Genomic DNA, 16,535 nt, shown 5'->3' on the forward strand with positions numbered 1-16,535 from the left:
CTCTTGTCTGAAAAGCCAAAGGACTCAGGTTTGATTCCTCAGATGCACAAGGTGGTGCATGCTTGTGGAGTTTGTTTACAGCAGTTTGAGGCCCTGGCATGCCCATTCTCTCTATCTGCCTCTCTCTTTCAAATAATTAAATAAATATGAAATAGTTAAAAATATATACATTCCAAGGCTCAGGGTCTATTGCAGAAGAGGTGGTGGAAAGAATGTAAGAGCCAAAGGAAGGGTAGGACTCCTTACAACGTGCTCCCCCAGACACAAAATGGCCTGGATATCTATGACCTCACAGTGCCTGACACTACCTATACAAGACCATCATAAGAGGAGGAAAAGATCATGACATCAAAGTAAAAGAGAGACTGATTGAGATGGGGAGGGGATATGATGGAAAATGGAGTTTCAAAGGGGAAAGTGGGGGGAGGGAGGGTATTACCATGGGATATTTTTTATAATCATGGAAGTTGTTAATAAAAAAAATTTTGAAAAGAAAAAAAAATATATATAGGTTTTTGTTTGTTTCTTTTTTGAGGTAGGGTCTCATTCTAGCCCAGGCAGACCTGGACAGATGAATAATGGTTGAAATTCGCCAAAGGCTCACTGCTTTAAAACAGACTGGTCAAACCAAACAAAGCATGGTGAATCTTCTGTGCCCAGTAATTATAATGTGAGTCCTTTACTTTTTTTTTTTTGAGGTAGGGTCTCACTCTGGTCCAGGCTGACCTGGAATTAACTCTGTAGTCTCAGGGTGGCCTTGAACTCACGTTGATCCTCCTACCTCTCCCTCCCGGGTGCTGGGATTAAAGGCATGTGCCACCATGCCCAGCCTTTACTTTTAACTCAATTATTCATTATAGCTATTCATTATAGTTCAGTGAAAAAAAATACTATTTCAGCTTTCTATTCTGACAAGAAATCAGGCTCATAAGAGGATAAATAATTTGCCTAAGATGATATACTTAATAAGCAGAGTTTTAGCCTCTGGTGCCAACTGCCTCTGAAAGTTACCTGAGTATGGGCATGGTGATACATGTATGTCTGTAACCCTGGCACTTGGGAGAGAGACCAAGGTGGGCAAGGAGACTTTTTTCAGACCAGCTTGTGCTACACAGGGAGACCCTGTCTGAAAACAAAACAAATACAACAAAAACAGTGGAATAAGAGAATGGGATGGAATTCAGCCACAGAGAGTCTGCTTAGCATACATAATACCTGGTTTCAATCCCCAGCACCCAAAAGAAAAAAAAGAAAGTACAAAAAGTTAGCTGGTCAAATAGGATATCTATTTTTCTTTTTCTTTAAATATTTATTTATTTGAGAGAAAGAAACAGAGAAAGAGGGAGAGAGAGAGAGAGAGAGACAGAATAATGGGCATGCTAGGGCCTCCAGCCACTGCAAATGAACTCCAGATGCATGTGCCACCTTGTACATCTGGCTTACGCGGGTACTGGGGAATAGAACCTGGGTCCTTAGACTTCACACCATAAGTGCCTTAACCACCAAACCATCTCTTTAGCCTGAGGATATCCATTTTTCTTTTAAAGATTTATTTACTTATTTGAGACAGAGAGAGAGGAAGACACACACACACACACACACACACACACAGAGAGAGAGAGAGAGAGAGAGAGAGAGAGAGAGGGAGGGAGAGGGAGAGGGAGAGGGAGAGGGAGAGGGAGAGGGAGAGGGAGAGGGAGAGGGAGAGGGAGAGGGAGAGAGATAGGGAGAGAATGGGCACGCCAGGGCCTCCAGCCACTGCAAATGAACCCTAGTCACATGCACCACCATGTGCATCTGGCTTACGTGGGACCTGGAGAATTGAACCTGGGTCCTTAGGCTTCACAGGCATGTGCCTTAACTGCTAAGCCATCTCTCCAACCCAATATCTATTTTTCTACAATATCCTTCTGTCTGGTCCTCTTTACCTGCAATGTCTCACATACATTCATTCACTTAGTTACAAAGGGCTCATAGCTCTTACCTGCATCTTATTATATTTTATCTGAAAAGGGCCCACACATACCTTGCTTTGCCTTATGTGAAGAAATGTACTGATCCATAATATAATATACCCCTTTGGTAGCATTCTATGTTAGTAACATTGAGCTGCAATATAGTGATTTTAACATTTTATTGCCCTTTCAAATTTAAAATAGGAACTCCAGTGCATCAGGAGTTGAGTGTGTCAAATCACATCTCCAGTCATGTTAAATAATCTTTCATAACAGCACCATGTGAAGCAGCTCATCAAAATTCCAGACAAGAGGCCATGGATCACAAGCCTCCCATTATTACTTTGCTGATGACGCCAGTGATGGGATAGCTGGAAAGACAAAACTGAAAAACCGGTTCTCTGCCGTATTGCAAAATGACTGAAAGGAGTGGCACGTGGTCCCTGAAGTTGGGAGAGATGACTATGTCTGTTATCATTCTTGTTGTGCTGGGGAATCAAGCCCAGGGCCTTGTCTGCTGAGCAGCTGCCCTACCACTGAGCTATGTTCCCCAGTCCCTTTACATTATTCCTTTTAAATCATGGTATTGTTTCAAAAAAAGCATACCAGAAGATCCAAAAAACCAAAAGAGAAAGGAAAAGAAGAAAAAGGTAAAGGAAGACTGTTTGCATGTCTGAAGTGTTGGTGTTCTCTGGCTGTATCCAGTGCTGCTGTTTATGGCTTCTCTCAGTTACCCCATCTGTAGTCCTTTGCTCACTGAGCACCACCAAGCCTACCTTGCAATGGATTCTATATTAAAAGCAGAGGTACTATTGCAAATGTGGAAGGTGAGCCAGATATTTGCCTCAAAGAAACCCTAGATTAGAAGTGGTGTGGAGGAGATAGGCATCCGCAGTTTCTTCCTCTTTTCTTCCTTCTCCTCTTCCTTTTCTACACAACTTTCGAGTTTTCATAGAGACCTAGAAGAATTAAGCAGCATATCAATTTCTGTTTAATTTTGGCAAGATTCCTGTACTTGGAGGTAAGAAGGATTGAATACCTATTGGCGCGTGGCTTTAGGGTTATAACTAATTCACCTCAACATTGTCAAAAGCTTAGATGTGTGTTGGGAATGGGAGATACATAGAGGATTCAATTTTAGGCATTAAGTGCCAGGTTTGGAATGACTTGAAAATAAAAAAAGTTTGAAGCTCATAGATTAGGTAGGGGAAAGAAGGTCTGGTGGAGGAACCAGTAGGTTAAAAAGTGTTGAGCCGGGTGTGGTGGTGCGTGCCTTTAATCCCAGCACTCAGGAGGCAGTAATAGGAGAATTGCTGTGAGTTCTAGACCATCCTGAGACTATATAGTGAATTCCAGGTCAGCCTGGGCTAGAGCAAGACCCTACCTTACAGAAAACCAACCAACCAAACAAACAAACAAAAAGTGGTGTAGCAGGAGAAAGTCCCGTATATTCTGGTTTCTTAGAACACCCTAGTTTAAGTGACTTTCGTCTCCCCTGAACTCCTTCAGCACTACCATTTGTTCCATTCTTCTTGGCTTGTGACATCTCTCCAATTACACAATTACAGCCTTTAAATTTTGTAAAATACTTTATTTGTGAGGGGAGAGAGAAGGGGGGCAAGGAGCTAGAGAGAGAATGAGTGTGGGCACACCAGGGCCTCTTGTCACCGTAAAGAAACTCCAGCTGCCCGCACAGTTGTGTGTCTGGCTTCACATGGTACTGGGGAAGTGAAGCCAGGCTGGCAGGCCTTACGAGCAAGTGCCTTTAACCACTGCGCCATTGCCCAGCCCCGCACAGTTACGTGTTAATAATTTGCCTTTTCTTCTAAAATCTCTCCTTAAAATAAATTATGACCTCTTAGATGGCAAGATTCTGCATTTCTCCAGAATGCCTAGAGGTGTTTTAGAGTGACTAGACATCAATAACCATTGTTTGACAAAAAATCATGTTTATATATTTTTTTCATTAAAAGTGCAAAGACAAAGGGGAAAGTGTGGGGGAGGAGGGAGGGTATTACCATGGGATTATTTTTTTTATAATCATGGAAAATGTTAATAAAAATTAAATAAATAAATAAATATATTTTTTAAAAGTGCAAAGATTAAGCCGGGCATGGTGGTGCACGCCTTTAATCCCAGCACTCGGGAGGCAGGGGTAGGAGAATTGCCTTGAGTTCGAGGCCACCCTGAGACTATATAGTGAATCCCAGGTCAGCCTGGGCTAGAGTGAGACCCTACCCCGAAAAAACAAAACAAAACAAAACAAAACAAAACAAAACAAAACAAAACAAAACCAAGAAACAAACAAAAGAAAAAAAAAAAACCCAGGGTCTCCAGCATGCTATGCATACACTGAGCTATGTCCCCTGACCCTATATTCTTTTTATTTATTTGTAAGCAGAGGTAGAGAGAAGACTGAGGGAATGGGTTTGTCAGAGCCTTCAGCTGCTGCAAAGGATCTCCAGATGCATGAGCCACTTTGTGCATCTGGCTTTACATGGGTACTGGGGAATTGAACTTGAGTTCTTAGGCTTTGTAGGGAAGTGCCTTCACCGCTGAATCATCTCTCCAGCCCACATCCTACTTCCTTTTTTTTTTTCTTTTTCTGAGGTAGGGTCTCACACTAGCCCAGGCTGACCTGGGTTTCACTATGTAATCTCAGGGTGGCCTCGAACTCACGGCAATTCTCCTACCCCTGCCTCCCGAGTGCTGGGATTAAAGGCGTGTACCACCATGCCCGGCAGACCTAACTTCTAATGACCAGGTAACCTCAGTATTTCTATGTCTTATTATTGTTTATCACTTATAACTGATGAGATAGTATCTGCCTGTCAACAATGGTGTAACAATTTGTATGTTACAAAGTCAAAAGTATACAGACAGATGTTTTTAAAGAAATGCAACATTATAAATTAGCTTAGTAATTCCTTGTGTTAATGATAAAAATTGCTTTTAAGTTAAAATGAAATTAAATTTACTTTGTGTCTGGCTTTATATGTGTGCTGGGAGTAATCTCCAGCCAGCAGGCTTGCAAGCAAGCATCTTTACCTGCTGAGCCATTTCCTCAGTTCCCTCCATTTAGTCTTCGTGACAATTACATACTGCATTTTTTGGTGTCGTGTCCTATAGGGTGACCAAACTATCTCTGTTCACCTAGGCTTTTCAGTTTCAGCATTGTGAATCTCGTGGGCCAGCATATTTGGGTCCTGAGCCACTAGTGTGGTCAGGTTCTCTAGTAACCTGTCATGACCATGAGGCTTTCCATAGTTTACAGTTCTGGTATCTGTTGATATTTATGTGGTTTTGTTCCATGAGTATTTTGGAAGTATATACCAATATTTTGTGAGTGGTTTTGTGGTCTTTGGTTTTTTATGAGATTCACTTACAGAACAGGCTGGTTTCAAATTCATGATCCTCCTATCTTCTAATTGTTGTGATTACAGGTGTGCCCTACCAAGCCACAGGATGTCTTGTTATGTTGTCTGGGTTGGTCTCAAGTTTCTGGGCAGAAGTGATTTTTCTGCCTCAACCTCCTTAGTAGCTAGGGTTACAGGTGTGCTCGACAGTGTTTCAATAGCTAATATACATACACATAGGTATAAATATATATAAACTTATTAGGGTATGGGATGATGGGAGTACTGGATTACCAACAGTGTCACTTCCAAGGAAGTAATGTTGTCTCTGTTTCTTTCTTAAGGTTCTTGTCCTGCTGTTTGCAGACTTTGCATTTCTACCCAGGAATCACCATACCTGAGAAGACAATAATACAGCAATACCTTTAAGAGCAAGTCAGTCTAATAAAGCCAAACACTGTATGTGGGTCATCTCTTGGCTAATTTGGGGCTATAGAGAAGTTGTTATACTGGTTTTCCTTAAAGAGCACCATGAGTTAACCTTAATCTAAGATAAATAGTTTCCAAAGTATGAATGGCATGAATATTGGTTAGCATCATGTGATTATGAAGGCTTATCCATGAGTAGGAGATTAAAAAATTTAGAAGTACTCTGATACTGCTGATAATATTCATCAAAACATTCCTGAGCAGCTGGAGGGATGGCTTAGTGGTTAAGGCGTTTTCTTGCAAAGCCAAAGGACCCTGCTTCGATTCCCCAGGATCCTTAGTGAGCCAGACGCACAAGGTGGCACATACATCTGGGGTTTGTTTGCAGTGACTGGAGACCCCGGTGCACCCATTCTCTCTCTCTCAAATAACTAAAACTTAAAAAAATAAATATTTTTTAAAAAGCATTCATGAGGGCTGGGGATGTAGCACAGTTGGTATAGTGCCTGCCTATCATTCACGATTCCCTAGGTTCAATCCTAAGTCCCAAATTAATTGGGCATGGCAGAACACACCTTTAACCACAGCATTTATAATTGAGGTGAGAATGGAGGCAGGAGGATCATATGTTCAAAGTCATACTTGGTTAAAATTTCCTGTACCAAACAACTTAGTGCATTCGTTTTGAATTCAGCCTCATTCAAGTTTTCAGGACATGGACAGAATCCATATATTTTTGTTTTTCCAGAATGTAACATAAATGGTTTCTAGCTCAGTTTTTGAGAGACTATTTCTCTTGAAAACCTCTTGAGACTGACCTCCATTGTCTGCATTTCTCTTGCCATTCTGGTCCTCCAAATTCTTTTTTTTTTTTTTTTTAAATATTTTTTGTTCATTTTTTATTTATTTATTTGAGAGTGACAGACACAGGGAGAAAGACAGATAGAGGGGGAGAGAGAGAATGGGTGTGCCAGGGCTTCCAGCCACTGCAAACGAACTCCAGACGCATGCGCCCCTTGTGCATCTGGCTAACGTGGGACTTGGGGAACTGAGCCTCGAACCGGGGTCCATAGGCTTCACAGGCCAACGCTTAACCGCTAAGCCATCTCTCCAGCCCATGGTCCTCCAAATTCTTAACAGAAGGGCACAATAAGCTGTTTACAGCATTCTAGGGCATCTTTAGGCCACAATTCCAAACTTTTCTGCATTCCTCCAGAAACCAGGTCAGAAGACCTATGAAGCCAAATGGTCAGGTTTATCACTGAAATGGCCCTACTCCTTGATATTAATTTCCTGTATTAGTTACTCTTATTGTTGCTGTGACAAAATCCCTGACAAAATAAATTTAAGGAAGGGTTTATTCTGGCTCACAGTTTGAACAGATACAGTTCATCACAGTAGAAAAGGCATGGTAGCAAGAGGGCGGGCAGGTGGTCCCATTGTGCCTGCAGTCAGGAAGCAGAGATGAATACTGGTTCTCCTATCAGCAAATCTGTTGGCTCTGCTTTCAAATCACATGGGAATCTGAACACATTGTGTTCAATGCCACAATCTACCTTAAATCATTATTACTATCCATCTGAGTTACTAAGATCATCTCATATTGGCCTCTGCCATTGTAGCCCATATTCTACAAAGCACCTAGAGTTATTTTAAAAAGTTTTTAATAATTTATTTATTATGAGAGAGAGAGAAAGTGAGAGAGAGAGAACTGGCATGCCAGGGCCTCCAGCCACTGAAATCAAACTCCAGATGTGTGTGCCACCTTGTGTGCTTGTGTCACCTCATCTGTCTGGCTTACATGGGATGTGGAGAGTTAAACACAGGTCTTTAGGCTTCATAGGCAAGCACCTTAACTGCTAAGCTACCTCTCCTGCCCTAATATTTTATTTATTTTGGTTTTGGAGGTAGGGTCTTACTGCAGCCCAGGCTGACCTGGAATCACTATGTAGTCTCAGGGTGGCCTTGAACTCATGGCGATCCTCCTACCTCTGCCTCCGAGTGCTGGGATTAAAGGGGTGCACCACCATGCCCAGCTTGTGTTTTATTTCTTTCTTTATGAGAGAGGAGAGAATGAGTGCGCCAGGGCCTCTAGCTATTGCAAATGAACTCCAGAGGCATGTATGCACCACCATGTGCATCTGGCTTATGTGGATTTTGGGGAATTGAACCTGGGTCCTTAGGTTTCGTAGGCAAGCACCTTATACTAAGCCATTGCTCCAGCCCTTAAAAAGTCTTCTTAAAAAGTTAATTCATTTGTGTGTGTGTGTTGGGGGGGCGGGGAGGGCACAAGTGCCATGGCTTATGTCTGGAGGTCAGAAAATACCTTCTGTGTTCCTCCTCCTTTCTGACAGGTTCTTCTTGCCATTGCAAACAAACTCCCAGGCTGCAAAGGAACACCAGACTAGCTGGCCCACAGGCTTTGTATTCTAGCTCTGCCTCCCAATTTTGTAGGCATGTTGGGATCACAGAGGCATGCATGTACCACTTTGCATCTGGCTTCACATGGGTGTTGCAGTCAGCTTTGTGTTGCTGGCAGAAAGCACCCAAGAGCAGCTTCTGGGAGGGAAGGGTTCATTTTGGCTTACAGACTTGAGGGGAAGCTCCATGATGACAGGGAAAGTGATGGCATAAGCAGAGGGTGGGCATCACCTCCTGGCCAACATCAGGTGGACAATAGAAGCAAGAGAATATGGCAAACACTGGCTATAACACCCATAAACCTGCCCCCTACAATACACCATCTTCAGGAGACTCCAATTTCCAAATTGCCACCAGATGGGGGACCTAGCATTAAGAACACATAAATTTATGGGTAACACCTGAATTAAATCACTACAATGGGTGTTGGGGAATTGAACCCCGGCCACTAGGCTTTGTAAGCAAATGCCTGTAATTTAAAGCAAATCCTTAGCTTCCAAAGTTATCTTTAAATTTTTTTTGTTTATTTTTATTTATTTGAGGGCAACAGACAGAGAGAGAAAGAGGCAGATAGAGAATGGGTGGCCAGGGCCACCAGCTACTGTAAACAAACTCCAGATGCATGCGCCACCTTGTGCATCTGGCTTACGTGGGTCCTGGGGATTCAAGCCTTGAACTGGGGTCCTTAGGCTTCACAGGCAAGTGCTTAACCACTAAGCCATCTCTCCAGCCCCTCTTAGATCACATCATTTCACTCTTCTGCTGTAAATCCTCTAATGCTGGCCTATAATGCCCTGGTGGCCTTCTGCCCTGATGTAACTCCTCTAACTTGCTCAGCATGTTTCAGTCACATTGGTCCTAATACTTTCAATCTTCTTTGTGACTTATAGTCATCTGCTTTGAGAGGATTGGAAAGTGCAGGTTTGAAGTGCTTATCATTGTTTTTTGTTTGTTTTGTCTGAGACTTGGTCTCCTTAGGTAGCCCAGGCTGGCTGGTTTCAAACTTGAATCCTCAGTCTCCACAATGCTGGCATTACAGGTGTGAGCCACCACACCTAGGAGGGTTGGAAGTTTGAAGAAACCAGCTTGAAAGAGTACGTTAGAGAGAACAATTCAACAAAATTTAACAGGAGGGCTGGGGAAATGGGTCAATGTTTAAAGATGTTTGCTTGCACAGCCTGCTGAAACAGGTTCAATTCCCCAGCACCCATGTGAAGCTGGCTGCAAAGTGGTACATGTGTCTGCAGTTCATTTGCAAAGGCAAGGAACTTTGGCACATCAATACACACACGTGCAATAAAATTAAAAAAAAATGAAAGAAGAGGATTTTCAGACTTGACATGTTAATAGTTTTTTCTGTAGCTGTAGTACAACAGGGATGGGGTAGAGAGAAAGGTGTTTATGTCTATGGTTTGTCCAGTTGTGGCAACAACCTACAACTGGTAAATAAAACACTGACTTTAAAAGAACCAAGATAAGCCAGGCTTAGTGGCCATGCCTTTAATCCCAGCACTTGGGAGGCAGAGGTAGGAGGATACTGTGAGTTCGAGGCTACCCTGAGACTACATAGTGAATTCCAGGTCAGCCTGGGCCGGAGTGAGACCCTACCTTGAAAAACAAACAACCAAAATAACCAAAACAACAACAACAACAACAAAAAAGAACAAAGACAACTCAGCACATTAGTTAGGGCAGCTGGGGCAGGATCCCAAATCCCAGGATAGCTTGGGCTCTGGGCTATTTAGGGAGACAATGTCTTAAAAACAGGCTAGGGAAATGGTTCAGTGGATAAAGCATTTGCCTCCCACATGTGAAGTCCCCAGCACCCATGTAAATGCCAGCGGGGCATGGAGGCCTGCCTACCCGTAATGCCAGGACTTGACAGAGATGGGGATCCCTGGGGCAAGCTGGTTAACAAGACTAGCCTTATCTAAGAGCTCTGAGTTCAAGAGAGAAACTGCATCAGTAAAGAAAGTGGACAGCAGGTGGAAGACACAAGATGTTAACCTCTGGCTTGCAGGCACATATGCACCCATGTATATACACATGTACACCACACACATACACAAAATAAGCAGTCCTTGAGTTTGTAAATTATGAGATTTTAAGAAATGTGATTGCTTAAGTCGGTTCAAATGGTTCATACCTGTAAACCTAGCACTGAGAAGTAGAGGAGGCAGAGGGTATGAGCAGTTCAAGGAAGAAAAAGGAAGAGAGAGAGATAGAAAGGAGAAAAGTCTAATTGTTTGAATACAAAATGGGCAAATTAGTAAAGGCATATTTATATTATTTTACTTTGTTTTAAACCAGGTCTTTTTAAAACATTCATTTTATTTATTTGAGAGAGGGAGAGAGAGATAGAGATAGATAGAAAGAGAATATGAATGGGCACACCAGGGCCTCCAGTCACTGCAAACTCCAGATGCATGCATCCCCATGTGCATCTGGTATACGTGATTCCTGGGTAATTGAACCGGGGTCCTTTGGCTTTGCAGGCAAGCGCCTTAACCGCTAAACTATCTCTCTTACCCTACTTTTTTTTTTTTTTTTTTTTTTTTGAGGTAGGGTTTCATTCTAGCCCCGGCTGACCTGGATTCACTATGTAGTCTCAGGGTGGCATTGAACTCATGGTGATCCTTCTACCTCTGCCTCCTGAGTACTGGGATTAAAGACGTGCATCACCCGCTGGGCTTTTTAACTTTACAAAATCAATCTCTAAATGCAATCTATATGTTAAGTTCGTTCAATACATTTAGGGTTCAGATGTTAAAATATTTTTTCAGGCTGGCCAATCCTTTATCAGAAGAGGCAGGCTTCTCCTATCCTTTTTAGAGACAACTCCAGTCTTGGAATGGCACAAAATGCTCTGACATGATCTCTGATTAACTTGTCCAATATTTTCCCACTTACTATCTGAATTTTCAGCTCCTCCACTATTGACTACCATACACTTTCTGTGCTTTTACTTCTGTTTTCAAACCAGACCATCTTTCTTCTTCGTTGAACTAACCATTTTACCTACCCTCAGCTCACAGCACCCACTCCAGATTGAGTCAAGCAGTGTCTAGCTGCATTTGGTCCTTGTTGGCATCTGTATTATTTGCCTGTATTGGGCCATAGAATAATTAATACATCCTATATACTATGTAATAGATATTACGTATCATAAAGCCTTTTGTCTGTCTCTTGGGGATTGAACCTAGACCCTTTGCACGTGTAGGGCAATCATGCCACCAAGTGGGCTACATACACCCTTATCCCTTCTTTCTCTTGAGTCCTGGGGCTCAGTGACAATGAGAGCTAATGTACGTATGGAAGGCCTTTAGTGACCAAGGAAAGCCCCGGCCAAGTTCACATTGTTTGGGACCCTCAAGAGGGGCTTGTCAAGACGAGCTCAGGAAACGCCTCTTGGCCATGACGTCACTATGGGAGAGCCGGGAGAATCAACGTTAAGCGTGGAACGACTTAAAAAACTGAGGTTCGCCTGTCACGCCGCTGATGGAGGTCCCGCGTACAACCACCTAGCAGCCAGTATCTTGGGCAACAGGGAACTTTAGCTCAGCAGCAGGCGGAGGCTTCCTGGAATGACCCCCGGGCGGACGGGAGGGAAGTGCCTTTTAGGGGGGCCGGGTAGGAAGGAAGGAAGGAAGGAAGGCCGCCTTCCCAGGTGGACTGCATGGGGGAGCCGGCTTCCTAAGGCCTGCGGAAATAACCTGCGCCTGGGCGGTCCCGGGGCCCTTCTCCCGGCGACCCGTACGCCCGCAGCTGCTTCTACGGCGTCTCCGTCGGGTCACAAGCACCTCCGCGAACCGGACTGGGGCGGGGGGGAAGGCGATTCCCGCGTCCGCCCTCGTTTCCCTCAGCCTCCCACCACCGCCACCTCCGCCACCGCGGTCGCCGCCACCACCAGCACCCCGACCCCCGGGGCCGTGGGGTCTCCTCACACTGTACGCAGGGGCGGAGGGGAGGGGCGGGGCGCCGTGACGCCCGGGGGAGGGAGGGCGTGACGCCACGACGCAGCGCGACGCGGTGACGCACGCCCCTTTGTTGGCTCAGTAGCGGTAGCAGCGGGGCCGCGGAGGTGGCGCGGGGGGGGGGGGGACTGTTTTCCGTCGGAGGCCGGAGCGGAGCCGCGTCTGACTGGAGGCCGGCGGCGAGCGGCGCTCCGCTCCCTCGTGCGCCTCGCTTCCTTCCTACCCTTCCTCCGCGTCCTCTTCCTCCTCCTCCTCCTCCTCCACCGCCCCGCCGCCGGCCGTCAACCGCCGCGCCCTGGGAGGAGCCGCGGCCCGCGGGGCCAGAGCCAAGGCCTTGCGTCGGGACATCCGTAGCCGGAGCGCGAAGCCGGGGCCTCGGCGTCCCCGCCCTCTCTCCCTCTCCCTCTCTTTCTCCCTCTCTCTTTCCGCCTCGGCCCAGCGTCCGCCGGGGGGGGTGCTCCGCTTCCTCCCCCCATCCTCCTCCTCCTCCTCCGCCTCCTCCACCCCCCGCCCCCCCAGCCCCAGCGCGCGTCGCGCCATGGACTCGGACGAGGGTTACAACTACGAGTTCGACGAGGACGAGGAGTGCAGCGAGGAGGACAGCGGCGCCGAGGAAGAGGAGGACGACGAGGACGACGACGAGCCGGACGATGATAACCTGGATCTGGGCGAGGTGGAGCTGGTGGAGCCCGGCTTGGGCGTCGGCGGGGAACGGGACGGACTGCTGTGCGGGGAGACGGGCGGCGGCGGCGGCGGCGGCGGCAGCGCCCTGGGACCCGGCGGCGGCGGTGGCGGCGGCGGCGGCGGCGTCGGTGGCGGCGGCGGAGGAGGAGGACCCGGCCACGAGCAGGAAGAGGATTACCGCTACGAGGTGCTCACGGCCGAGCAGATTCTGCAACACATGGTGGAATGTATCCGGGAGGTCAACGAGGTCATCCAGGTGAGAGTTTTGGGTGGGGGGATGGACGACGCCGACGACGACCCCGGCCGCGCTGTCCCTGACCGGGGTTGGGGTGCGGTGGGGGTGGGGAGGAGCGGAGTGGAGCAGCCCGCGCGGGTCCCGGGAGACGGGGCGCCCTCCTCCCCCCACCTCCTCCTGGGCCTGGTGCGCACTCCAGCCCGGCGCTTCCCGGGCCTGTCTTCGCTGCTTGGGGAGAAGAGAGTGGTGGAACGCGCACGTTAGGCCGGGGCGGGGTTTCGGGGGGAGCCGGGGTGTAAGGGAGGTAGGCCGGGGCGGTGCTTCCCCACGTCCTGCCATGGCGGAGGTCTGAGGACGGCTAAGCCTTCTTTGGCCGGCAGGGATTGCCGGCTCTAGTTGTTCTTCCTCGGGCCAGGGCACAGGAGGAGGAGTGGGGGGGGTGGGTGGGTGTGTGTGTGTGTGTGTGTGTGTGTGTGTGTGTGTGTGTATGAAAGAGGAGTCACACAATTTGGGTCCCTTCCACCTGGGTCATCCCGGTCTTCGGTATCTTGAGCAGTTTGGGACGGGATTAAGGGTAGGCCTAAGGGTGCTCGGCGATTGCCCCAAGTGGGCACCGGCTAATAAAGACACGGATCTCCTTGGCAGTATGGAGTGTCTACTTAAAAGGTGGGGGGAAGGGAACTGTTTCTCAGCAAGAGGGGCTGATGTGGGACTCCTGTTCTGCTTGTTTCTTGTTAAAAACGCCTTTTGCTGTATTGGTGACCTGCTATCGTTTATAGCAGTAGCTTAGAACTTGGAGCTGTTTGAATGGTTACTACAGATTGCCTGTCTGTCCTTGCAGCTACAACAACAATCAAACGCCCTGTTGTCTAATTGGACAAGACGCTATTGTGAGTCAGAAAGCTGCTTTTGAACTTTTCGCTGAAAATTTCTAGTTTGTGTTCAGTGAGTTAGCTTGGTTCAAGTGAAGAACTATGTCTCAACGTTGGGCGTCAGGTGTTGTGCTCTGAGTTACAGGAAGTACATTTTTCAGTTGTTTATCACGAAGGGTCGAGGGATATGATTGACAAATAGTGCCACCTCCTTGGGATGCTGAAGCAGGTGTACCCTAGTTAAAGATAAGCCTGGGCAATTTAGTGAGATCTTTTCTGAAAGTAAAGCCAAAAGACGGCTGGAGATGTATGCAGGCTCAGTGGACGAGCACTTGCCTCGTATGTTGGCGGCTCAATCCCTAGCACTGCAAAATAAAAGCGAAATTTGACTCAGTACGACTTTCAGAAAACACGAATAAAGTGGAAGGCACATCACTCATTTTTTCCTCTTTAAAGTTGGTTGCTCAGTATTCTATCAGCAGATTACAACATGTCACTGCCTACTTGTTGACTGGACGTTATTAACAGACTTTTATAGTATATACTAAGCCTCGGTTTTGCAAATTGAGCCAACCATTAAGGCGATATTTGACACAAGCTTTGAATAATAGAAAAATATTATCTAGTGCTCTTTCAAGATAGATACTGCAGTCCAAGAAGGAGATAAGTTGTAGAAGTTAAGTTTTATTGCTCTTTTTCTGATCTTAAAAATCCAACAGTTCTTGGCCACTAGTTGAGAAATTTATTTGAGTGACACAGAAGGGAGGGGTGAGGGGCATACTGGGGCCTCTAGCGCACTGCAAACTGACCCCAGACACATGCACCACCTTGTGAACATCTGGCTTTACGTGGGTACTCAGGGATCGAACCTGGGTCCTTTGGCTTTGCCAGCAAGTACCTTAACTGCTAAGCCATCTCTCCAACCCCTTCATCGTCTTTTTTGTTGTTGTTAAGGAGCAAAAGAATTGCCGAGTCGAGCCTGGAACTGGGGTCCTTAGGCTTCACAGGCAAGCGCTTAACCGCAATAACTTTTAGTAAAATTTTGGATTCTTTGTCACTATATAAAATCTGATATTCTCAGAGTTTACTACTACTAGCAACTACTTAGCTTACTAGAATTTTACTCAAGGTTACTTATGAATAACTTTTTCACTTATGAATGCTTATTTTACTATAGTTAGGTCTCATCCAGTTTTGTCAGTTCTTAGATTTTTTACAAAGGCTAGAAACATATTCCTGTGTCATTTCTGGAATAGAAATGTAGCTGATTATTTCTTAACTTAGGTGAGAGGATAAATGCTGATTCCCTAACATGGGGTTTACTTTCTTTTTTTTTTTAATTTATTTATTTGAGAGCGACAGACACAGAACAGAGAGAAAGACAGATAGAGGGAGAGAGAGAATGGGCGCGTCAGGGCTTCCAGCCTCTGCAAACGAACTCCAGACGCGTGCGCCCCCTTGTGCATCTGGCTAACGTGGGACCTGGGGAACCGAGCCTCGAACCGGGGTCCTTAGGCTTCACAGGCAAGCGCTTAACCGCTAAGCCATCTCTCCAGCCCCAAGGGGGTTTACTTTCTTAAAATACTTTTAATTTAATTTTTTTTGGGGGGGAGAGACAAAGAGGGATAGGGGGAGAGAGAGAGGGAGGGAGGGAGGGAGAGAATGGGTACGCTGGGGCCTTCAGCCAGTGCAAACGAACTCCAGACACATATACCACCATGTGCCTCTGGTTTACGTGGGACCTGGAGAATTGAACCTGGGTCCCTTAGGCTTTGCAGGCATGTGTCTTAACCGCTAAGCGATCTCTCCCGCCCACATTTCCTAATTTTTGAGAAACTTCCCTTTTAGTCTGCTTCATTCTAAGAACGTTCCCCCCGCCTCCCAAGATAGGGTTTAACTCTAGCCCAGGCTCACCTGGAATTCACTGTGTAGTCTCAGGGTGGCCTTGAACTCATGGTGATCGATCCTTCTATGGAGCTTTGCCTCTTGAGTGCTGGCATTAAAGGTGTGCACCACCTAAAAATACTAAGTTTACTTCATGAGTGTGTAAGTTACATACCTTGTTTAAGGTTTGTATTTAGACATGTCAGAAAAATCCAAGGTAGTATCTTTCTGTCTTACTACATCTAAACTAGACTTAGTTTTATTTTTAGATTATGTTAATACAGTTAGACTTGAATTATGCAGGTGGTAATGTGTGTATTGTAAGTAAAAGCTTCCTGAATTAAGAAAAAAATTTAAAGACAAAGTGAACCTGCCACCAGGGAGATACACCAAAATGTGTGAATTTTTTTCTAGATCCTGCCTAGCTATACATACATTAATTTTTTTGTTTATTTCTTATTTACTTATTTGAGGGTAACAGAGAGAGAAAGAGGTAGAGAGAGCGAATGGGCACATACCAGAGCCTCCAGCCACTGAAAACAAATTCCAGATGCGTGCACAACCTTGTGCATCTGGCTAACATAGGTCCTGGGGAGTTGTGCCTTGAACTGGGATCCTTAGGCTTCACAGGCAAGCGGTTAACCGCTAGGCCATCTCTCCAGCCCTGAATATACATTAAAAAAAAAAATTCTCATTTATTTGAGAGAGAGAGAAAAGGAGGCAGA

The 16,535-nt window shown here is 46.0% G+C and overlaps 1 protein-coding gene and 1 long non-coding RNA gene across 2 annotated transcripts in view; one reads left to right on the forward strand and one right to left on the reverse strand.

Moving 5' to 3' along the window:
• Positions 1-1,913: 1,913 nt before the first annotated feature.
• LOC123464038 lies at positions 1,914-12,035 on the reverse strand. Its single transcript, XR_006639327.1, has 3 exons — positions 11,184-12,035; positions 5,606-5,708; positions 1,914-2,914 (listed from the first exon to the last, which is right to left on the reverse strand). It is a non-coding gene; the product is annotated as an uncharacterized LOC123464038 (long non-coding RNA).
• Positions 12,036-12,257: 222 nt separating this feature from the next.
• Positions 12,258-16,535, forward strand: part of Arih1 (ariadne RBR E3 ubiquitin protein ligase 1) — a 101,476-nt gene continuing 97,198 nt past the window's right edge. The window contains exon 1 of the mRNA XM_004666712.2: positions 12,258-13,075. Coding sequence (XP_004666769.2) covers positions 12,674-13,075 — 402 coding nt within the window. The 5' untranslated portion in view covers positions 12,258-12,673. The remainder of the gene's footprint in view (positions 13,076-16,535) is intronic.

Source organism: Jaculus jaculus, chromosome 10 (genome assembly GCF_020740685.1).
Source record: "Jaculus jaculus isolate mJacJac1 chromosome 10, mJacJac1.mat.Y.cur, whole genome shotgun sequence".
Lineage (NCBI taxonomy): Eukaryota > Metazoa > Chordata > Mammalia > Rodentia > Dipodidae > Jaculus > Jaculus jaculus.